Source organism: Salmo trutta, chromosome 16 (assembly GCF_901001165.1).
Source record: "Salmo trutta chromosome 16, fSalTru1.1, whole genome shotgun sequence".
NCBI classification, from domain to species: domain Eukaryota; kingdom Metazoa; phylum Chordata; class Actinopteri; order Salmoniformes; family Salmonidae; genus Salmo; species Salmo trutta.
The window spans coordinates 962693-987525 of NC_042972.1; the positions used below are offsets into that span (position 1 = coordinate 962693).

The 24833-nt window shown below is 45.1% G+C and overlaps 2 protein-coding genes and 1 long non-coding RNA gene across 5 annotated transcripts in view; 2 read left to right on the forward strand and 1 right to left on the reverse strand.

Annotated features, from left to right (window-relative positions):
- hdac11 (histone deacetylase 11) overlaps positions 1-11142 on the forward strand; it is a 34394-nt gene extending 23252 nt beyond the window's left edge. Inside the window, exons 6-10 of one of the 3 annotated variants that reach the window (XM_029692714.1) lie at positions 1655-1731; positions 3050-3112; positions 6410-6581; positions 8325-8503; positions 10428-11142. In XM_029692714.1, the coding sequence (XP_029548574.1) occupies positions 1655-1731; positions 3050-3112; positions 6410-6581; positions 8325-8503; positions 10428-10694 (758 nt within the window). In that variant the 3' untranslated portion in view covers positions 10695-11142. The other 2 variants (XM_029692715.1, XM_029692717.1) reach the window with 2 other exon arrangements.
- LOC115149917 (uncharacterized) lies at positions 3939-6269 on the forward strand. Its single transcript, XR_003866998.1, has 2 exons — positions 3939-4439; positions 4680-6269. It is a non-coding gene; the product is annotated as an uncharacterized LOC115149917 (long non-coding RNA).
- Positions 11141-12761, reverse strand: LOC115149916 (uncharacterized). Its single transcript, XM_029692718.1, has 2 exons — positions 11530-12761; positions 11141-11498 (listed from the first exon to the last, which is right to left on the reverse strand). Exons 1-2 carry the CDS (start codon positions 12112-12114, stop codon positions 11154-11156), a joined length of 930 nt encoding a protein of 309 aa, XP_029548578.1. The 5' UTR covers positions 12115-12761; the 3' UTR covers positions 11141-11153.
- Positions 12762-24833: the final 12072 nt, after the last annotated feature.

Genomic DNA, 24833 nt, shown 5'->3' on the forward strand with positions numbered 1-24833 from the left:
TGAGAGGCTTCGACATCTCAGACCCCGTAATGGGAGTAGGAAAGACCAGAGAAGGGTCGGCCTCTGACCCCGTAACGGGAAGAGTAGAGACCAGAGAAGGCTCGGCCTCTGACCCCGTAACGAGAGGAGTAGAGACCAGAGAAGGCTCGGCCTCTGAGACCGACCCGATGCTTAATGGGGAGAACTGGTTGAACGTTTCTGTCGGCTGAATGAGAAAGTTGTCCGGCTGCGGGGACTGTGCGAGGGGATTTATACCACTATCTATACTTACTGGCGGCACCAATGCTGTTTCATCCTTTCCTACACTGAAATTACCTTTGCCTAACGATTGCGTCTGAAGCTGGGCTTGCAGCACAGCTATCCTCGCCGTAAGGCGATCGTTCTCCTGTATATTATGAGTACAGCGACTGCAATTAGAAGGCATCATGTTAATGTTACTACTTAGCTTCGGCTGGTGGAGGTCCTGACAAACCACGTCCAGATAAAGTGTCCGGAGTGAAAAAGTTGAATGAAAAAAGTTGAGCGAGGGGGAAAAACAAAAAATATATAAACTGTAATTTAAAAAGTAAAAACCGTAAAGTTGGCAGGTAGCAAAGTAAGGTTGGCAACAAAACGCACAGCAGCACGTAAACAAGTCTACAAGTTTTGACCGGAAATGACTTGATTTGATCAGACTCATTCAGGATGGTGGAGTCGTTACAGAGAGAGAGCTTTTCCTACTGTTCTCTCTCTTTGATCCTGTAAAAGTCCTGCTGGAAGTGCTTGAGGAAGCCCTGCACCATTACTGTCCCAGACTGAGGATGCCCTGCACCATTACTGTCCCAGACTGAGGATGCCCTGCACCATTACTGTCCCAGACTGAGGATGCCCTGCACCATTACTGTCCCAGACTGAGGATGCCCTGCACCATTACTGTACCAGACTGAGGATGCCCTGCACCATTACTGTCCCAGACTGAGGACGCCCTGCACCATTACTGTCCCAGACTGAGGACGCCCTGCACCATTACTGTCCCAGACTGAGGACGCCCTGCACCATTACTGTCCCAGACTGAGGACGCCCTGCACCATTACTGTCCCAGACTGAGGACGCCCTGCACCATTACTGTCCCAGACTGAGGACGCCCTGCATCATTACTGTACCAGACTTGTACACGTTGACAGAGGTTGTTTCAATTTCCTCAATGTCTAGTATTGTGATTTTCCACCCTGGGCCACTACCCTCTCTCTTGACATAGGGGTAGTGTGTTCTTATAGCACTGTGCCATGCCAGGAGATGGTCTGTGTGGAAAATTAAGTTGCTCACGTTCCCCTCTTTGTGGCAGTCAGCAAATACCGTCACTGTATTGTCTTTGTGGAGATTTTTTTTGTACTTCTTCCTTGTAGTGTTATTTGTTTATATCCATGGGGTACTGTATTGTAATGACCCCTGGACAGGGATAAGCCATTGGTGCTTCAAAGGCCTCTGCATTTGGGTGGGGGGGCTATGAAAATCTGCTGCCATTGTTTGGAACAAAAGTTTCTCTCTCTCTCTCTCTCTCTGTCCTGTTTCCTTCACTCGTCTTCTCTCTCTCTCTCTCTCTCTCTCTCTCTCTCTCTGTCCTGTTTCCTTCACTTGTCCTCTCTCTCTCTCTCTCTCTCTCTCTCTCTCTCAGGGGGGGGCTTCCACCATTGCTCCAGTGATAAAGGAGGAGGGTTCTGTGCCTATGCCGACATCACCTTAGCTATCAAGGTTAGAACATTGCAACTATACTGAACAAAATATAAACGCAACCTGTAAAGTGTCGGTCCCCTGTTTCATGAGCTGAAATAAAAGATCACTGAAATTTTCCATATGTACAAAAAGCTTATTTTTCTCAAATTTGGCGCACAAATTTGTTTACATCCCTGTTAGTGAGCATTTCTCCTTTGCCAAGATAATCCATCTACCTGACAGGTGTGGCATATCAAGAAGCTGATTCAACATGTGAAAGCCGTAGATTAGGGCCTAATGGCTGGGCTCCCTGCCTGTGCCATTAAACCCCTACAACTCATCCAGAACGCCGCAGCCCGTCTGGTGTTCAACCTTCCCAAGTTCTCTCACGTCACCCCGCTCCTCCGCTCTCTCCACTGGCTTCCAGTTGAAGCTCGCATCCGCTACAAGTCCATGGTGCTTGCCTACGGAGCTGTGAGGGGAACGGCACCTCCGTACCTTCAGGCTCTGATCAGGCCCTACACCCAAACAAGGGCACTGCGTTCATCCACCTCTGGCCTGCTCGCCTCCCTACCTCTGAGGAAGCACAGTTCCCGCTCAGCCCAGTCAAAACTGTTCGCTGCTCTGGCACCCCAATGGTGGAACAAGCTCCCTCACGACGCCAGGACAGCGGAGTCAATCACCACCTTCCGGAGACACCTGAAACCCCACCTCTTTAAGGAATACCTGGGATAGGATAAAGTAATCCTTCTAACCCCCCCCCCCCCAAAAGATTTAGATGCACTATTGTAAAGTGGTTGTTCCACTGGATATCATAAGGTGAATGCACCAATTTGTAAGTCGCTCTGGATAAGAGCGTCTGCTAAATGACTTGAATGTAAATGTAATGAATTTATTTAAATTGATTGATTTCCTTATATGAACTGTAACTCAGTAAAATCATTGACATTTTTGCATGTTGCGTTTTATATTTTTGTTCAGCATAGATTTGTCTACTATTCCACAATAATGTGAATGTCTCATACACGACCGAGACAAAGGTAAAGAGTAATATGTCTGTTCTCCTTCTGTCTGTGTCTGTTCTCCTGTCTGTCTGTTCTCCTGTCTGTCTGTTCTCCTGTCTGTCTGTCTGTCTGTCTGTCTGTCTGTCTGTCTGTCTGTTCTCCTCCTGTCTGTCTGTTCTCCTCCTGTCTGTTTGTTCTCCTCCTGTCTGTGTCTGTCTCTGTCTGTTCTCCTGTCTGTCTGTCTGTCTGTCTGTCTGTTCGCCGTCTGTCTGTCTGTTCTCCTCCTGTCTGTCTGTCTGTCTGTCTGTCTGTCTGTCTGTCTGTCTGTCTGTCTGTCTGTCTGTCTGTCCTAGTTTCTGTTTGAGAGGGTGGAGGGAATCTCCAGAGCCACCATCATAGATCTGGACGCACACCAGGTGAGTTGTCCTGAGATGGTCACTGTAACTGTCTCAGTATCTCAAACAGCATCTTGTTCACCGGGCCCACTCACCAGCGTCACTGTAACTGTCTCAGCATCCCAAACAGCATCCTGTTCACTGGGCCCACTCACCAGCGTCACTGTAACTGTCTCAGCATCCCAAACAGCATCCTGTTCACTGGGCCCACTCACCAGCGTCACTGTAACTGTCTCAGTATCTCAAATAGCATCCTGTTCCCTGGGCCCACTCACCAGCGTCACTGTAACTGTCTCAGCATCCCAAACAGCATCCTGTTCACTGGGCCCACTCACCAGCGTCACTGTAACTGTCTCAGTATCTCAAATAGCATCCTGTTCCCTGGGCCCACTCACCAGCGGCACTGTAACTGTCTCAGCATCCCAAACAGCATCCTGTTCACCGGCCCACTCACCACTGTATAAGCAGTCCCTCAGTAAAGATACATCAGTCCAGTGTATATTGAGATGCACAGTCCTCTCATCTCTCTCTGAGGTGGATAATATGTTCGTTCCAGTTCACTCTTTAGGAAGCCTACTAATTAGCATATTTATCTTGCGTTCAGATGAGCCACATCCTTCCAGTTAGCCACATGAGTAGTGATGTTTCCATGACGATGACCGCACAACAGACTGATGAGTAGTGATGTTTCCATAACGATGACCGCACAACAGACTGATGAGTAGTGATGTTTCCATAACGATGACAGCACAACAGACCACCGCTGTGTCCAAAATGGCACCCTATTTCCTATGTGCCCTGGTCTAAAGTAGTGCACCATGTAGGGAATAGGGCCCTGGTCTAAAGTTGTGCACAATATAGGGAATGGGGTGCCATTTGGGATGCACACCCACTGTGGGTGCAGGCTTTTTCTCCAGCCCTGCTCTAACACACCCGATTAAGCTGATCAAATGCTCATCAGGACCTTGATTAGCTGAATCAGCTGTTTTACTTAGAGTAAGGCTGGAGATGAAGCCTGCACTCCCAGTAGCGGACCTAATGTAAAACTGACAGCAGCCATGACTGCTTCCAGACACGGTAATGTAAAACTGACAGCAGCCATGACAGCTTCCAGACGCGGTAATGTAAAACTGACAGCAGCCATGACAGCTTCCAGACGCGGTAATGTAAAACTGATAGCAGCCATGACAGCTTCCAGACACGGTAATGTAAAACTGACAGCAGCCATGACAGCTTCCAGACGTGGTAATGTAAAACTGACAGCAGCCATGACAGCAGCCATGTCACGGTAATGTAAAACTGACAGCAGCCAGACGCGGTAATGTAAAACTGACAGCAGCCATGACAGGTTCCTGACGCGGTAATGTAAAACTGACAGCAGCCATGACAGCTTCCTGACGCGGTAATGTAAAACTGACAGCAGCCATGACAGCTTCCTGACGCGGTAATGTAAAACTGACAGCAGCCATGACAGCTTCCTGACGTGGTAATGTAAAACTGACAGCAGCCATGACAGCTTCCAGACACGGTAATGTAAAACTGACAGCAGCCATGACAGCTTCCAGACACGGTAATGTAAAACTGACAGCAGCCATGACACGGTAATGTAAAACTGACAGCAGCCATGACAGCTTCCTGACGCGGTAATGTAAAACTGACAGCAGCCATGACAGCTTCCAGACGCGGTAATGTAAAACTGACAGCAGCCATGACGCGGTAATGTAAAACTGACAGCTTCCTGACGCGGTAATGTAAAACTGACAGCAGCCATGACAGCAGCCATGACACGGTAATGTAAAACTGACAGCAGCCATGACAGCTTCCTGACGCGGTAATGTAAAACTGACAGCAGCCATGACAGCAGCCATGTCACGGTAATGTAAAACTGACAGCAGCCATGACAGCTTCCTGACGCAATAATGTAAAACTGACAGCAGCCATGACAGCTTCCAGACGCGGTAATGTAAAACTGACAGCAGCCATGACGCGGTAATGTAAAACTGACAGCTTCCTGACGCGGTAATGTAAAACTGACAGCTTCCTGACGTGGTAATGTAAAACTGACAGCTTCCTGACGCGGTAATGTAAAACTGACAGCTTCCAGACACGGTAATGTAAAACTGACAGCAGCCATGACAGCTTCCAGACACGGTAATGTAAAACTGACAGCTTCCAGACACGGTAATGTAAAACTGACAGCAGCCATGACAGCTTCCAGACACGGTAATGTAAAACTGACAGCAGCCATGACAGCAGCCATGACACGGTAATGTAAAACTGACAGCAGCCATGACAGCTTCCAGACACGGTAATGTAAAACTGACAGCACCCATGACAGCAGCCATGACACGGTAATGTAAAACTGACAGCAGCCATGACAGCTTCCAGACGCGGTAATGTAAAACTGACAGCAGCCATGACAGCTTCCAGACACGGTAATGTAAAACTGACAGCAGCCATGACAGCAGCCATGTCACGGTAATGTAAAACTGACAGCACCCATGACAGCAGCCATGACACGGTAATGTAAAACTGACAGCACCCATGACAGCAGCCATGACATGGTAATGTAAAACTGACAGCACCCATGACAGCAGCCATGACACGGTAATGTAAAACTGACAGCAGCCATGACAGCTTCCAGACACGGTAATGTAAAACTGACAGCTTCCAGACACGGTAATGTAAAACTGACAGCAGCCATGACAGCTTCCAGACACGGTAATGTAAAACTGACAGCTTCCAGACACGGTAATGTAAAACTGACAGCAGCCATGACAGCTTCCAGACACGGTAATGTAAAACTGACAGCTTCCAGACACGGTAATGTAAAACTGACAGCAGCCATGACAGCTTCCAGACACGGTAATGTAAAACTGACAGCTTCCAGACACGGTAATGTAAAACTGACAGCAGCCATGACAGCTTCCAGACACGGTAATGTAAAACTGACAGCAGCCATGACAGCTTCCAGACGCGGTAATGTAAAACTGACAGCAGCCATGACAGCTTCCAGACACGGTAATGTAAAACTGACAGCAGCCATGACAGCTTCCAGACACGGTAATGTAAAACTGACAGCTTCCAGACACTAGTGGACAGATCGAGAAACAGAAGGATACGAAGAGTGATGGAGAGGCATTGACTTTTGGATGAGTGTCATTTTAATCGGAACACCTTTTGGACGGACGGCAACATTATTTATCCCTCATCTCACCCTGTCACTCTGACTGTCAGAAGGTAACATATAATAATATCAGTGATGCTGAAGGGTCTCTGTGTAGACTGGCTCTGACATCACTTCCTCTTTCTGCCTAGGGGAACGGTCATGAGCGTGACTTCCTGGATGACAGACGTGTTTTCATCATGGACGTCTACAACCGATACATCTACCCTGGAGACGGATATGCAAAGAGTAAGTTACCTCTAACCTATGACCCCCTAACCCTCTACAACCGATACATCTACCCTGGAGACGGATATGCAAAGAGTAAGATACCTCTAACCTATGACCCCCTAACCCTCTACAACCGATACATCTACCCTGGAGATGGATACCCTAAGAGTAAGGCACCTGAAAATGATCTCCATTTAGTTTTTTTGGGGTACTAAATTGGATATTGTGTTTTTGAGGCCACTGGACTATGAAATCAATAGTAGTTCGATAATATTCTTATAGTGTGTTGCTGTATAGAATAGTGGTTTGATTGTTGTGTCCCACAGGGGGGCAGACTCTGACCTGTCCCACTCTGACCTGTCCCACTCTGACCTGTCCCACTCTGACCTGTCCCACTCGGACCTGTCCCACTCTGACCAGTCCCACTCTGACCTGTCCCACTCTGACCTGTCCCACTCTGACCTGTCCCACTCTGACCTGTCCCACTCTGACCTGTCCCACTCTGCTGCCTAAAGAGATTTCTCTTCTCTGACTCTTCCTCTACCTGAAGACATAACGGTGTTCTCTGACTCTTCCTCTACCTGAAGACATAACGGTGTTCTCTGACTCTTCCTCTACCTGAAGACATAACGGTGTTCTCTGACTCTTCCTCTACCTGACGACATAACGGTGTTCTCTGACTCTTCCTCTACCTGAAGACATAACGGTGTTCTCTGACTCTTCCTCTACCTGACGACATAACGGTGTTCTCTGACTCTTCCTCTACCTGAAGACATAACGGTGTTCTCTGAGTCTTCCTCTACCTGACGACATAACGGTGTTCTCTGACTCTTCCTCTACCTGAAGACATAACGGTGTTCTCTGACTCTTCCTCTACCTGAAGACATAACGGTGTTCTCTGACTCTTCCTCTACCTGAAGACATAACGGTGTTCTCTGACTCTTCCTCTACCTGACGACATAACGGTGTTCTCTGACTCTTCCTCTACCTGAAGACATAACGGTGTTCTCTGACTCTTCCTCTACCTGACGACATAACGGTGTTCTCTGACTCTTCCTCTACCTGAAGACATAACGGTGTTCTCTGACTCTTCCTCTACCTGAAGACTGTTCTCATTCTGTCCCTCTCAAACAAACCCTCTCCATACCTGCTGGAAAAGTGTGTGTGTGGGTGTGTGTGTCGGTGCAATAAGTGTGTGTGTGTGGTTGTGTGTGTGTGTGTTGGACCTGTACAGTGATTATTTCAGGAGGTTTAATCAGTGTCTCATTATTCTGTTGTACTTTCAAAACAAATGTAAAATAGTTTAATTCATAACACATTTAAAATAGTTTAATTCATAACAGGCATGAAATGACTTGGGTTCTATGGGTTCTATCAATGGAAACAGGATGCACCAGCTCAATTTCGAATCTCATAGCAAGGGGTCTGGGTACAATACTTTCTGAATGCACTGTACATTGTTGTGTTTCCCGGGGCGATTAAATGTAAGGTACTGGGGGAACGGAGAACCTGTCTGTCTACCTGTCTGTCTACCTGTCTGTCTACCTGTCTGTCTACCTGTCTGTCTCTCTCTCTCAGGAGCCATAAAGCGTAAGGTGGAGCTGGACTGGGGGACAGAGGACCTGTCTGTCTACCTGTCTGTCTACCTGTCTTTCTACCTGTCTCTCTACCTGTCTGTCTACCTGTCTACCTGTCAGTCTACCTGTCTGTCTGTCTCTCTCAGGAGCCATAAAGCGTAAGGTGGAGCTGGACTGGGGAACGGAGGACTTGTCTGTCTACCTGTCTGTCTACCTGTCTGTCTACCTGTCTGTCTACCTGTCTGTCTGTCTCTCTCAGGAGCCATAAAGCGTAAGGTGGAGCTGGACTGGGGGACGGAGGATGATGAGTACCTCGGAAAGGTAGAGCTCCACACGGAGGGTGCTCTCAATGAGGTCCGGCCTGACATCATAGTATACAACGCCGGGACAGACATCCTGGACGGAGACCCCCTGGGAGGGCTGGCTATCTCACCACAGGTAGGGTTGGTAGGGGACTGGCTATCTCACCACAGGTAGGGTTGGTAGAGGACTGGCTATCTCACCACAGGTAATGTTGGTAGGGGACTGGCTATCTCACCACAGGTAGGGTTGGTAGAGGACTGGCTATCTCACCACAGGTAATGTTGGTAGGGGACTGGCTATCTCACCACAGGTAGGGTTGGTAGAGGACTGGCTATCTCACCACAGGTAGGGTTGGTAGAGGACTGGCTATCTCACCACAGGTAGGGTTGGTAGGGGACTGGCTATCTCACCACAGGTAGGGTTGGTAGAGGACTGGCTATCTCACCACAGGTAGGGTTGGTAGAGGACTGGCTATCTCACCACAGGTAGGGTTGGTAGAGGACTGGCTATCTCACCACAGGTAGGGTTGGTAGGGGACTGGCTATCTCACCACAGGTAGGGTTGGTAGAGGACTGGCTATCTCACCACAGGTAGGGTTTGTAGGGGACTGGCTATCTCACCACAGGTAGGGTTGGTAGAGGACTGGCTATCTCACCACAGGTAGGGTTGGTAGAGGACTGGCTATCTCACCACAGGTAGGGTTGGTAGAGGACTGGCTATCTCACCACAGGTAGGGTTGGTAGAGGACTGGCTATCTCACCACAGGTAATGTTGGTAGAGGACTGGCTATCTCACCACAGGTAATGTTGGTAGGGGACTGGCTATCTCACCACAGGTAGGGTTGGTAGGGGACTGGCTATCTCACCACAGGTAGGGTTGGTAGAGGACTGGCTATCTCACCACAGGTAGGGTTGGTAGAGGACTGGCTATCTCACCACAGGTAGGGTTGGTAGAGGACTGGCTATCTCACCACAGGTAGGGTTGGTAGGGGACTGGCTATCTCACCACAGGTAGGGTTGGTAGGGGACTGGCTATCTCACCACAGGTAATGTTGGTAGGGGACTGGCTATCTCACCACAGGTAGGGTTGGTAGGGGACTGGCTATCTCACCACAGGTAGGGTTGGTAGAGGACTGGCTATCTCACCACAGGTAATGTTGGTTGGGGACTGGCTATCTCACCACAGGTAGGGTTGGTAGGGGACTGGCTATCTCACCACAGGTAGGGTTGGTAGGGGACTGGCTATCTCACCACAGGTAGGGTTGGTAGAGGACTGGCTATCTCACCACAGGTAATGTTGGTAGGGGACTGGCTATCTCACCACAGGTAGGGTTGGTAGGGGACTGGCTATCTCACCACAGGTAGGGTTGGTAGGGGACTGGCTATCTCACCACAGGTAGGGTTGGTAGGGGACTGGCTATCTCACCACAGGTAGGGTTGGTAGAGGACTGGCTATCTCACCACAGGTAATGTTGGTAGGGGACTGGCTATCTCACCACAGGTAGGGTTGGTAGGGGACTGGCTATCTCACCACAGGTAGGGTTGGTAAGGGGACTGGCTATATCACCACAGGTAGGGTTGGTAGAGGACTGGCTATCTCACCACAGGTAGGGTTGGTAGAGGACTGGCTATCGCACCACAGGTAGGTTTGGCAGAGGAGTCAGTCTTTCCATTCCCTGAGATGGTAATCACTTGTTCTCCTCCAGACCAGCTGTCCTCATTGTTATGTCTCCACCTCTCCCCCCTGAGGAGGGTGTGTGTTTGGGGGGACTGTCCAGGTGTCTCCTTCCCACCTGGCAACGCTGGGGTTAATGGCTGTGAATGGAGGGGAAAGGGAAGCATGCGGGCAGAGAGGAGTAGAAACACAGAGCTCCAGTCCCTCAGGGGAAAGGCTATGGAATGATTCTATCATAATATGACGTTATGCAGCATTTCTTCATCCTCATTGCTTTGGGTTGTTATTGGGCACTAAGATTAAATGACAAAGACAAAATTATTCAACTGTTTTTCTTAGAGGCTGTCTAGACTCAAATTGAAGCTTAAATACTCCTCTCTTCCAGGGCATAGTAAAGAGGGATGAGATAGTTTTCCGGGCAGCACGAAGGAGAGGGATTCCCATCCTGATGGTGACGTCTGGTGGATATCAGAAGAGGACAGCTCGCATCATCGCTGACTCCATCATCAACCTGCGACGCCAGGGCCTGATTGGCGGGAATGAGGATGGGGAGGTGACAGAGGAATGTGTGGGCGGAGTCTCCCTCATGATGAGCAGCTCTGACTCCTCCCCTTCCTCTGTGTCGACAGGACCAGCACCCAACACCATCTGACTGGAACTGAACATGAGTTGGATCTTAGGGTCCAGAGCTTCTCCTGGAAACCTATTGTGCTCGGGATTAGAGTGCCTTTTCAGACTTCCCCGCGATCTTACTGATGCCCAAGGTGACTGTGGCAGGGGTTGGTAATGGTACAGGGTTGGTCAGGTAGCCTAGTGGTTAAGAGTCAGTAATTGGTTGGGTGGGTGGTTAAGTGGTTGGGCCAGTAATCAAAAGGTCGCTGGTTTGAATCCCCGAGCCAGCTAGGTGAAAAATCTGCCGATGTGCCCTTGAGCAAAGCACATAACACTAATTGCTCCTGTGAGTCGCTCTGGATAACAGTTTCTGCTAAATTACTAAAATGTAAATGTTTGAGACATTCTGTAGTGGTACGGGGTTGGTCTGAGACATTCTGTAGTGGTACGGGGTTGGTCTGAGACATTCTATAGTGGTACGGGGTTGGTCTGAGACATTCTATAGTGGTACGGGGTTGGTCTGAGACATTCTATAGTGGTACGGGGTTGGTCTGAGACATTCTGTAGTGGTACGGGGTTGGTCTGAGACATTCTGTAGTGGTACGGGGTTGGTCTGAGACATTCTGTAGTTGTACGGTGTTGGTCTGAGACATTCTGTAGTGGTACGGGGTTGGTCTGAGACATTCTGTAGTGGTACGGGGTTGGTCTGAGACATTCTGTAGTGGTACGGGGTTGGTCTGAGACATTCTGTAGTGGTACGGGGTTGGTCTAGGACATTCTGTAGTGGTACGGGGTTGGTCTGGGACATTCTGTAGTGGTACAGGGTTGGTCTGAGACGGGGTTGGTCTGAGACATTCTGTAGTGGTACGGGGTTGGTCTGAGACATTCTGTAGTGGTACGGGGTTGGTCTGAGACATTCTGTAGTGGTACGGGGTTGGTCTGAGACATTCTGTAGTGGTACGGGGTTGGTCTAGGACATTCTGTAGTGGTACGGGGTTGGTCTGGGACATTCTGTAGTGGTACAGGGTTGGTCTGAGACGGGGTTGGTCTGAGACATTCTGTAGTGGTACGGGGTTGGTCTGAGACATTCTGTAGTGGTACGGGGTTGGTCTGAGACATTCTGTAGTGGTACGGGGTTGGTCTGAGACATTCTGTAGTGGTACGGGGTTGGTCTGAGACATTCTGTAGTGGTACGGGGTTGGTCTGTGACATTCTGTAGTGGTACGGGGTTGGTCTGAGACATTCTGTAGTGGTACGGGGTTGGTCTGAGACATTCTGTAGTGGTACGGGGTTGGTCTGAGAAATTCTGTAGTGGTACGGGGTTGGTCTGAGACATTCTGTAGTGGTACGGGGTTGGTCTGAGACATTCTGTAGTGGTACGGGGTTGGTCTGAGACATTCTGTAGTGGTACGGGGTTGGTCTGAGACATTCTGTAGTGGTACGGGGTTGGTCTGAGACATTCTGTAGTGGTACGGGGTTGGTCTGAGACATTCTGTAGTGGTACGGGGTTGGTCTGAGACATTCTCCTGGGCTATGACCCAAATGGCAGCCAATTCCTTATATAGTGCACTACGTTGGGCCAAGGGGCTATTCCTTATGTAGTGCACTATGTTGGGCCAAGGGGCCTGGGCCAAGGGGCCAGTATGGTTTGATACTGCCACTGACTTTAATTCGCTAGTTCATATTGACTTGAAGGACCAATCTATGAAAAAAGGGCCTTTTACCTGGTCTAATTACATGGGTTGGCCAGGGATAACTCATGGTATTACCTGGTCTAATTACATGGGTTGGCCAGGGATAACTCATGGTATTACCTGGTCTAATTACATGGGTTGGTCAGGGATAACTCATGGTATTACCTGGTCTAATTACATGGGTTGGCCAGGGATAACTCATGGTATTACCTGGTCTAATTACATGGGTTGGCCAGGGATAACTCATGGTATTACCTGGTCTAATTACATGGGTTGGTCAGGGATAACTCATGGTATTACCTGGTCTAATTACATGGGTTGGCCAGGGATAACTCATGGTATTACCTGGTCTAATTACATGGGTTGGCCAGGGATAACTCATGGTATTACCTGGCCTAATTACATGGGTTGGCCAGGGATAACTCATGGTATTACCTGGTCTAATTACATGGGTTGGCCAGGGATAACTCATGTTATTACCTGGTCTAATTACATGGGTTGGCCAGGGATAACTCATGGTATTACCTGGTCTAATTACATGGGTTGGCCAGGGATAACTCATGGTATTACCTGGTCTAATTACATGGGTTGGCCAGGGATAACTCATGGGTCGTGTCCTAACACCCTATTATTTAGGGCGCTACTTTGGCCAAGGGGCTGTAAGGTAACTTAGTAGGACTTTACAGACATTTGCTTCATAGGATGTTGATAATATTGGAAGAGTTTTACATGTTGTATGAGTGTTTGGCAGAGGGTTTAAAGTTCATTATAACAATGTGAAAATGATTTTTTTTTTATTAATAATTAATTTGAGAATAATATGATTGGTATTGGTTAATTAATTAATGAGAGAATAAGATAATATGATTGGTATTGGTTAATTAATTAATGAGAGAATAATATAATATGATTGGTATTGGTTAATGAATAAATTTGAATGATTAGCAACATTCCAAAACGTAATTCTTCTTCAGATTGGGAAATCTGGATTACATCCCAAATGGCATCCTATTCCCTGTATAGTCCACTACTTTTGACCAGAGCGCCAACGTGCCCTGGTTAAAAGTAGTGCACTAAATAGGGAATAGGGCGCCATTTGGAGCACATCCCTGATGTGATCTGCTACGCTCCGGCACCACATCTAAAAGACATTCAGAATCCTCCTGATCCCAAGACTTTGTTGAAATATTTGGTTTAAGGTTCCTGCACTTGTTAGAAAGCAGTGATACTTCATTATATTGTCTGTCCATGTTTAAAGTTTTTGTCCTATGTACGGGGTACGCACGGTATACACTACATTGTCCAAAGAAATGCTTACTTGCAGGTTCCTTCACGACGATGCAACATTAAGAAACACTAAAAGATAATAATATGAACATAAAGTAAATGGCTCAGTAAAATAGAATACATATTTTTGCATAAGTGTGTGTGTGTGTGTGTGTGTGTGTGTGTATATATATATATATATATATACACTGTATATAAAATATTATAATTGTATAATATACTAAGAGGATTATGAGAGAAGCTTAGGGATGATTCTGATGGTTAAACTTTGTAATATATGAATATAATAATGGCATTTAGCATACATCATTCATGACCTTATTGTATTCAGCCATTCATAGCCTTATTGTTTTCAGCCATTCATGACCTTATTGTTTTCAGCCATTCATGACCTTATTGGATTCAGCCATTCATCACCTTATTGTATTCAGCCATTCATGACCTTATTGTATTCAGCCATTCATGACCTTATTGTATTCAGCCATTCATCACCTTATTGTATTCAGCCATTCATCACCTTATTGTATTCAGCCATTCATGACCTTATTGTATTCAGCCATTCATCACCTTATTGTATTCAGCCATTCATCACCTTATTGTATTCAGCCATTCATCACCTTATTGTATTCAGCCATTCATCACCTTATTGTTTTCAGCCATTCATCACCTTATTGGATTCAGCCATTCATGACCTTATTGTATTCAGCCATTCATCCCCTTATTGGATTCAACCTGTTTCTCACACCTTTTCTTCAATCAGAAATTATTTTTGAATTCTAACAAACTTACTTTCAAGAAACATTTTTTTTGTTTGTTTCATATACATTTTACCCACATGGTACTTTTATACACAGTAGTACAACAAAAGTTGTGCATTACGTCTTGTCTTCTGACTGGCCGGTGTTCCAGAGTTTGTTCGCCATGGGAGCATTCTCCTGTTGTATTCCCCATATTTATATTACATCCTGTTGTATTCCCCATACACACTAACGTTCAAAAGTTTGGGGTCACTTAGAAATGTCCTTGTTTTTGAAAGAAAATCAAAAACAATTGTCCATTAAAATAACATCAAATTGAATCAGAAATACAGTGTAGACATTGTTAATGTTGTAAATGACTATTGTAGCTGGAAACAGCTGAGTTTTAATGGAGTATCTACATAGGCGTACAGAGGCCCATTATCAGCAACCATCACTCCTGTGTTCCAATGGCACGTTGTGTTAGCTAATCCAAGTTTATCATTTTAAAAGGCTAATTGATCATTAGAAAACCCTTTTGCAATTATGTTAGCACAGCTGAAAACTTTTGTTCTGATTAAAGGCAATAAGACTAGTTGAGTATCTGGAGCATCAGCATTTGTTGGTTCGATTACAGGCTCAAAATGTCCAGAAACAAATAACTTTCTTCTGAAACTTGTCAGTCTATTCTTGTTCTAAGAAATTAAGGCTATTCCATGCGAGAAATTGGCAAGAAACTGAAGATCTCGTACAACGCCTTGTACTACTCCCTTCACAGAACAGCGCAAACTGGCTCTAACCAGAATAGAAAGAGGAGTGGGAGGGCCTGGTGCACAACTGAGCAAGAGGACAAGGACATTAGAGTGTCTAGTTTGAGAAACAGATGCCTCACAAGTCCTCAACTGGCAGCTTCATTAAATAGTACCTTCAAAACACCAGTCTCAATGTCAACAGTGAAGAGGCGACTCCGGGATGCTGGCCTTCTAGGCAGAGTTGCAAAGAAAAAGCCATATCTCAGACTGGCCTATATAAAAGATTAAGATGGGCAAAAGAACAGACGATGGTTGGAAAAAAGTGTTATGGACAGACGAATCTAAGTTTGAGGTGTTCGGATCACAAAGAAGACCATTCGTGAGACAGAAAAAATGAAAAGATGCTGGAGGACTGAACCATCTGTCAGCATAGTGGAGGCAATATGATGGTCTGGGGGTGCTTTGGTCGTGGTAAAGTGGGAGATTTGTACAGGGTAAAATGGATCTTGAAGAAGGAAGGCTATTACTCCATTTTGCAACACCATGCCATACGCTGTGGACGGAGCTTAACTGGAGCCAATTTCATCCTACAACAGGACAATGACCCAAAGCATAGCTCTAAACTACAGTGCCTTGCAAATGTATTCATCCCCCTTGGCGTTTTTCCTATTTTGTATCATTACAACCTGAAATTTAAATGGCTTTTAGTTTGGATTTCATGTAATGGACATACACAAAATAGTCCAAATTGGTGAAGTGAAATGAAAAGATAACTTGTTTCAAAAAATTGGAGAAGTGATGCATGCATATGTTTTCACCCCCCTTTGCTATGAAGCCCATAAATAAGATCTGGTGCAACTAATTGCACACAGGTGGACTTTATTTAAGTGTCACATGATCTGTTATATGATCTCAATATATATATATATATATATATACACCTTTTCTGAAAGGCCCCAGAGTCTACAACACCACTAAGCAAGGGACAACATGAAGACCAAGGAAGTCTCTCCAAACTGGTCAGGGACAAAGTAGTGGAGAAGATCAGGGTTGGGTTCTAAAAAAAAATATCCGGAACTTTGAACATCCCACAGAGCACCATTAAATCCATTATACATTTTTTTAAAGAATATGGCACCACAACAAACCTGCCAAGAGAGAGCCGCCCACCAAAACTCACGGACCAGGCAAGGAGGGCATTAACCAGAGAGGCAACAAAGAGACCAAGGATAACCTTGAAGGAGCTGCAAAGCTCCACAGCGGAGATCTGTCCATAGGACCACTTTAAGCCGTACACTCGACAGAGCTGGGCTTTATGGAAGAGTGACCAGAAAAAAGCCATTGCTTAAAGAAAAAAATAAGCAAGCATGTTTAGTGTTCGCCAAAAGGGATGTGGGAGACTCCCCAAACATATGGAACAAGATACTGGTCAGATTAGACTAAAACTGAGCTTTTTGGCCATCAAGATAAACGCTATGTCTGGAGCAAACCCAACACCTCTCATCACCTGAGAACATCATCCCCACAGTGAAGCATGGTGGTGGCAGCATCATGCTGTGGGGATGTTTTTCATCAGCAGGGACTGGGAAACTGGTCAGAATTGAAGGAATGATGGGTGGCGCTAAATATAGGGAAATTCTTGAGGGGAAACCTGTTTCAGTCTTGCCTGAGATTTGAGACTGGGACGGAGGTTCACCTTCAGGACAATGATCCTAAGCGTACTGCTAAAACAACACCTGATTGGTTTAAGGGGAAACATTTAAATGTCTTGGAATGGCCTAGTCAAAGCCCAAACCTCAATCCAATTGAGAATCTGTGGTATGACTTAAAGATTGCTGTAGACCAGCGGAACCCATCCAACTTGAAGGAGCTGGAGCAGTTTTGCCTTGAAGAATGAGCAAAAATCCCAGTGGCTAGATGTGCCAAGCTTATAGAGACATACTCCAAGAGACTTGTAGCTATAAATGCTGCAAAATGTAACTCTATAAAGTATTGACTTTGGGGGGGTGAATAGTTATGCACGTTCAATCTTTTTTTTTTTCTTATTTCTTTGTTTCACAAAAAAATATATTTTGCATTTTCAAAGTGGTAGGCATGTTGTGTAAATCAAATGATACAAACCCCCCCCCAAAAAAATATATTTTAATTCCAGGTTGTAAGGCAACAAAATAGGAAAAATGCCAAAGGGGTGGAATACTTTCGCAAGCCACTGTATGCAAGAAGTATTTAGGGAAGAAGCAGTCAGCTGGTATTCTGTCTATAATGGAGTGACCAGCACAGTCACTGGATCTCAACCCTATTAAGCTGTTGTGGGAGCAGCTTGACCGTATGTTACGTAGGAAGTGGCCATCAATCCAACTTGTGGGAGGTGCTTCAGGAAGCATGGGGTGAAATCTCTTCAGATTACCTCAACAAATTGATAACTAGAATGCCAAAGGTCTGCAAAGCTGTAATTGCTGCAAATGGAGGATTCTTTTACGAAAGCAAAGTTTGAAGGACACAATTATTATTTAAATTAAAAATCATTATTTATAACCTTGTCAACGTCTTGACTATATTTGCTATTCATTTTGCAACTCATTTCATGTATGTTTTCATGGAAAACAAGAACATTTCTAAGTGACCCCAAACTTTTGAACAGTAGTGTATTTTTTTTTCTTGTTCATTTTGCTATTTGCCTCATGACTCCTGCATACTTGGTTGACTGCAAACTTTCTTTACCCAACCATGGGACAGACTATGTTTGTTCCCACACTCAGGACTCTGACTCTCTATTGGTTACACAGACTTTTGGCCTCCCATCCTATTCTAACCACCTCTCGCCGGCTTTGTATTCATGTTACCTGATGAAATTGCTGCACAATATGATCTTGTTGCCATCTGGTGCACATTCAGATGTCATAAATCAGCACTGCAGAGCTCTCCCAGTCCTCTGCCGTGCCTTGATTGTATTACTGTTGATGATATCTGGAAATGTGCATGTACTCCCTGGCCCATCTACTGTTGCTAGCCCCTATTCTGACTTGTGCTCTGATATCTGCCTCACTGATTTCTGCTCTCGTAAAAGCCTGGGTTTTCTGCTGGTTAACTCTAAAAGCTTATTACCTAAAATGGATCAATTGAAAGTGTGGGTTCACAGCTCCAATCCAGCTGTATTGGTCATTACTGAGACGTAGTTAAGCAAAAGTGTTTTGAACACTGATGTTAACCTTTCTGGTTGTAACCTTTTTCGGCAAGACAGATCTTCCAAAGGTGGTGGAGTGGCAATCTTTACCAAGGATCACCTTCAGTGCTCGGTTGTCTCCACCAAGTCTGTCCCCAAACAATTTGATTTGCTGGTCTTAAGCATTAAACTTTAAAATAGTTATTTGTTGACTGTTGCTGGTTGCTATCGTCCACCATCAGCACCGGCCTGTACCCTACCTGCCCTAAATTCTCTTTTGGCCCCTTACACTAAGTCTGAATTTGTCCTGCTAGGTGACCTAAACTGGGACATGCTTAAACCACCTGACAAAGTCCTAAAGCAATGGGACTCCCTAAATCTCTCAGATTATTACCAATCCCCAAGGTATGACTCCAAACACCCAGAAAAGACTACTCTCTGTGGTGTTATCCTCACTAATAATCCTGACAGGTTTCAGTCTGGTGTTTTCTGTAATGACCTGTTTGATGATGTAATGTTAATGATCACTGTTTTACAGCCTGTGTTAGTTGTGGCTGCTCAGTGAAATGACCTGTTCTGATTGATAAAAAACGTTCTTCATGAACTGGCCTCTGTAAAATGGTATAGAATCAGCTTGATCCCCTCTGTAAAATGGTATAGAATCAGCTTGATCCTCTCTGTTAAATGGTATAGAATCAGCTTGATCCCCTCTGTTAAATGGTACAGAATCAGCTTGATCCCCTATAATAAATGGTATAGAATCAGCTTGATCCCCTCTGTTAAATGGTATAGAATCAGCTTGATCCCCTCTGTTAACCTCTCTAGTACATGTGGGACGAACTCGTCCCACCTACGTAACAGCCACTGAAATCCAGTGGCGCGATTTTTGAATCGTTAGAAATGCTATAACTTCAATTTCTCAAACATATGACTATTTCACAGCTATTTAAAGACAAGAATCTCGTTAATCTAACCCCACTGTCCGATTTCAAAAAGGCTTTACAACGAAAGCAAAACATTAGATTATGTCAGCAGAGTACCCAGCCAGAAAAAATCAGACACCCATTTTTCAAGCTAGCATATCATGTCACATAAACCCAAACCACAGCTAAATGCAGCACTAACCTTTTATAATCTTCATCAGATGACACACCTAGGACATTGTGTTATACAATACATGCATGTCTGTTCAATCAAGTTCATATTTATATCAAAAACCAGCTTTTTACATTAGCATGTGACGTTCAGAAAAAGCATAACCACCGCAAACTTCCGGTGAATTTACTAACAGTTTGCTAAATTACTCACGATAAACGTTCACAAAAAGCATAACAATTATTTTAAGAATTATAGATACATTACCCCTCTATGCACTCGATATGTCCGATTTTAAAATAGCTTTTCGGATGAAGCACATTTTGCAATAATCTAAGTACATAGCCCGGCATTACAGGGCTAGCTATTTAGATACCCACCCAGGTCAGCATCCACCAAAATCACATTTCCTATAAGAAAGATGTTCTTACCTTGCTTGTTCTTCATCAGAATACACTGCCAGGACTTCTACTTCAATAACAAATGTTGGTTTGGTCCCAAATAATCCATCGTTATGTTCCAACAGCGACGTTTTGTTCGTGAGTTGTAGAATGCTTTTTCGCGGTGTCGCGCATGGCGCATTGGCGTGTCAAAAATGTCTAAATATTCCATTACCGTACTTCGAAGCATGTCAACCGCTGTTTAAAACCAATTTTTATGCCATTTATGTCATAGAGAAGTGTTAATATTCCGACCGGGAGTATGCATTGAGCCTAAACAGCCGAATAAAATTTCTCCTCAGAAGCGACTCATGCACGCGCATCATTGAAAGGTCCTCCGAGCATCCACTTACAAAAGGCGATAATATATTTCAACCTGAGGTTCCCTCGTAAACCTTCAGTTATTTCGCGGGCTCTGAGAGCCTATTGGAGCCCTGGGAATTGTCACGTTACAGCTAAGATCCTTACTTTTCAATAAAAAGAGGTAAGACGCACGACTCCTTGTCAGACAGGGTACTTCCTGCTTGAAGCCTTGTCAGGTTTTTGCCTGCCATAGGAGTTCTGTTATACTCACAGACACCATTCAAACAGTTTTAGAAAATTCAGAGTGTTTTCTATCCAAACCTGAACAATAATATGCATATTCTAGCTTCTGAGTTGGTGTAGGAGGCAGTTAAAAATGGGAACATATTTTTTCCAAAATTCTCAATACTGCCCCCTATACCAAAGAGGTTAAATGGTATAGAATCAGCTTGATTGTTGAAGACGCTTGGACCTCTATATTGATATTTTCAGTGGTATTGTTAACAAACACGCCCCCATAAAGAAAATGAGAATTAAAAACGGGTTCAGCCCCTAGTTCAACGTTAAGGAGCAGGTGGCTGCCTTCCAAGCAATGGGAACCTCCCCAGAAAGGAGAGACAGGTTAAGAACCTTTGTGCGAGGCAGGGGAAAAAGAGGGAGAAGCATCTGTAGGTCTAACCCCAAGAAGTTCTGGAAAACGGTTAAAGACCTGGAGAATAAACCCTCCTCCTCACAGCTGCCCATGTCCCTTAATGTTGCCGAGGTGGTTGTTACTGACAACAAGCACATAGCTGAGCTCTTTAATCACCACATCATTAAGCCAGGATTCCTATTTGACTCAGCCATGCCTCCTTGCACGTCCAACATTTCCTCATCTCCCACCCCTTCTAATGCGACTATCCCCGATGCTCCTCCCTCTTTTTCCCCTGCCCCGCTACAAGGTTTCTCCCTGCAGGCAGTCACTGAGTCTGAGGTGCTAAAGGAGCTCCTTAAACTTGAACCAAAGAAAAAACATTTGGGGTCAGATGGTTCAGATCCTTTATCTTTAAGGTTGCTGCCCCTATCATCGCCAAGCCTATCTCTGACCTTTTTTAACCAGTCTCTGCTTTCTGGGGAGGTTCCCATTGCTTGGAAGGCAGCCACTGTTCGTCCTTTATTTAAAGGGGGAGATCAAGCTGATCCTAACTGTTATAGGCCTATTTCTATTCTGCCCTGTTTATCAAAAGTGATGGAAAAACTTGTCAATAATCAACTGACTAGCTTTCTTGATGTCTATAGTATTCTCTCGGGTATGCAATCTGCCTCAGGTTATGGATATGTCACTACAACCTTAAAGGTCATCAATGATGTCACCATTTCCCTTGATTCTAAGCAATATTGTGCTGCTATTTTAATTGACTTGGCCAATGGTTTTGATACGGTAGACCATTCCGTTCTTGTGGGAGTATTGGTGTCTCTGAGGGGTCTTTGGCCTGGTTTGCTAACTATCTGGTTTGCTAACTACCTCTCTCAAAGAGAGACATCTGCTGTCTCAGCCACTGCCTGTCACCAAGGGAGTACCCCAAGGCTCAATCCTAGGCCCCACACTCTTCTCAATTTACATCAACAACATAGCTCAGGCAGTAGGAAGCTCTCTAATCCATTTATACTCAGCTGGCCCCTCCCCGGATTTTCTGTTAAATGCTCTACAACAAAGTTTTCTTAGTGTCCAACAAGCTTTCTCTACCCAATGAATCGTTCCTCTTTCACCCCAGCTGCCAAACTAACCCTGATTCAGATGACCATCCTACCCATGCTAGATTACGGAGACATAATTTATAGATCGGCAGGTAAGGGTGCTCTCGAGCGGCTAGATGTTCTTTACCATTTGGCCTTCAGATTTGCCACCAATGCGCCTTATAGGACACATCACTATACTCTTCTGGAAACTGGTCATCTCTATATACCTGTCGCAAGACCTACTGGTTGATGCTTATTTCTAATACCCTCTTAGGCCTCACTCGCCCCTATCTGAGATATCTACTGCAGCCCTCATCCTCCACATACAACACCCGTTCTGCCAGTCACATTCTGTTAAAGGTCCCCAAAGCACACACATCCCTGGGTCGCTCCTCTTTTCAGTTCGCTGCAGCTAGCGACTGGAACGAGCTGCAACAAACACTCAAACTGGACAGTTTTATCTCAATCTCTTCATTCAAAGACTAAATCATGGACACTCTTAATGACAGTTGTGGCTTCTTTGTGTGACGTATTGTTGTCTCTACCTTCTTGCCCTTTGTGCTGTTGTCTAAGCCCAATAATGTTTGTACCATGTTTTGTGCTGCTACCATGTTGTTGTGATGTTGTGTTGCTACCATGCTGTGTTGCCATGTGTTGCTGCCGTGCTATGTTGTTGTCTTAGGTCTCTCTTTATGTGGTGTTGTGTTGTCTCTCCTGTCGTGATGTGTGTTTTATCCTATATTCATATTTTATTTATTTTTTATTTTTAACCCCCGTCCCCGCAGGAGGCCTTTTGCCTTTTGGTAGGCCGTCATTGTAAATAATAATTTGTTCTTAACTGACTTGCCTATTTAAATAAAGGTCATATAAAATAAATAAATGAAAATATCAACTGAAGTATATTTTCTGGGTGATTTAAATATTGACTAGGAAAAAACTTCAAACTGTTACCAGTGCCTGCAACCTGGATCATTTTGTCAGTCAACCTACCAGGGTAGTTGCGAACGTCACAGGAATGAAATCATCAACATGTATTGATCACATCTTTACTAACACTGCAGAAATTTGCTTTAAAACAGTATCCAAATCCATAGGATGTAGTGATCACAATATTGTAGCCATATCTAGGAAAACCAATGTTCCAAAGGCTGGGCCTAATATAGTGAGTAATGAGGAGCAACCAGACGCTGTACTTGACACATTTATGAAATTGCTTATTTCAGTTACTAATAAGCACACACCCATTATGAAAATGACTATAAAAAACTCTTAAATCCCCTTGGATTGATGAGGATTTGAAAAATGGTATGGTTGAGAGGGATGAGGCAAAAGGTATGGCAAATAAGTCTGATTGGCAAACGTACAGTGGGGGGAAAAAGTATTTGATCCCCTGCTGATTTTGTACGTTTGCCCACTGACAAAGAAAGGATCAGTCTAATTTTAATGGTAGGTTTATTTGAACAGTGAGAGACAGAATAACAACAAAAATATCCAGAAAAACGCATGTCAGAAATGTTATAAATTAATTTGCATTTTAATGAGGGAAATAAGTATTTGACCCCCTCTCAATCAGAAAGATTTCTGGCTCCCAGGTGTCTTTTATACAGGTAACGAGCTGAGATTAAGAGCACACTCTTAAAGGGAGTGCTCCTAACCGCAGCTTGTTACCTGTAAAAAAGACACCTGTCCACAGAAGCAATCAATCAATCAGATTCCAAACTCTCCACCATGGCCGAGACCAAAGAGCTCTCCAAGGATGTCAGAGACAAGATTGTAGACCTACACAAGGCTGGAATGGGCTACAAGACCATCGCCAAGCAGCTTGGTGAGAAGGTGACAACATTTGGTGTGATTATAGGCAAATGAAAGAAACACAAAAGAACTGTCAATATCCCTTGGCCTGGGGCTCCATGCAAGATCTCACCTCGTGGAGTTGCAATGATCATGAGATCGGTGAGGAATCAGCCCAGAACTACACGGGAGGATCTTGTCAATGATCTCAAGGCAGCTGGGACCATAGTCACCAAGAAAACAATTGGTAACACACTACGCCGTGAAGGACTGAAATCCTGCAGCGCCCGCAAGGTCCCCCTGCTCAAGAATACATATACATGCCCGTCTGAAGTTTGCCAATGAACATCTGAATGACTCAGAGGACAACTGGTGAAAGTGTTGTGGTCAGATGAGACCAAAATGGAGCTCTTTGGCATCAACTCAACTCTCCGTGTTTGGAGGAGGAGGAATGCTGCCTATGACCCCAAGAACACCATCTCCACCGTCAAACATGGAGGTGGAAACATTATGCTTTGGAGGTCTTTTTCTGCTAAGGGGACAGGACAACTTCACCGCATCAAAGGGACGATGGACGGGGCCATGTACCGTCAAATCTTGGGTGAGAACCTCCTTCCCTCAGCCAGGGCATTGAAAATGGGTCGTGGATGGGTATTCCAGCATGACAATGACCCAAAACACACGGCCAAGGCAACAAAGGAGTGGCTCAAGAAGAAGCACATTAAGGTCCTGGAGTGGCCTAGCCAGTCTCCAGACCTTAATTCCATAGAAAATCTGTGGAGGGAGCTGAAGGTTCGAGTTGCCAAACGTCAGCCTCGAAACCTTAATGACTTGGAGAAGAAACCTTAATGACTTGGAGAAGATCTGCAAAGAGGAGTGGGACAAAATCCCTCCTGAGATGTGTGCAAACCTGGTGGCCAACTACAAGAAACGTCTGACCTCTGTGATTGCCAACAAGGGTTTTGCCACCAAGTACTAAGTCATGTTTTGCAGAGGGGTCAAATACTTATTTCCCTCATTAAAATGCAAATCATTTTATAACATTTTTGACATGGGTTTTTCTGGATTTTTTTGTTGTTATTCTGTCTCTCACTTTCATATAAACCTACTATTAAAATTATAGACTGATAATTTCTTTGTAAGTGGGCAAAGGTACAAAATCAGCAGGGGATCAAATACTTTTTTCCTCCACTTTGCT

Excerpts from the sequence above, each read along its gene's own strand:
- LOC115149916 (XM_029692718.1), bottom strand. The coding sequence starts at position 12,114 with ATGTCTCAGACCAACCCCGTACCACTACAGAATGTCTCAGACCAACCC. Across the intron at positions 11,499-11,529 it reads CACTACAGAATGTCTCAGAC|CAACCCCGTCTCAGACCAAC; the intron begins CAACCCCGTACC and ends AATGTCTCAGAC.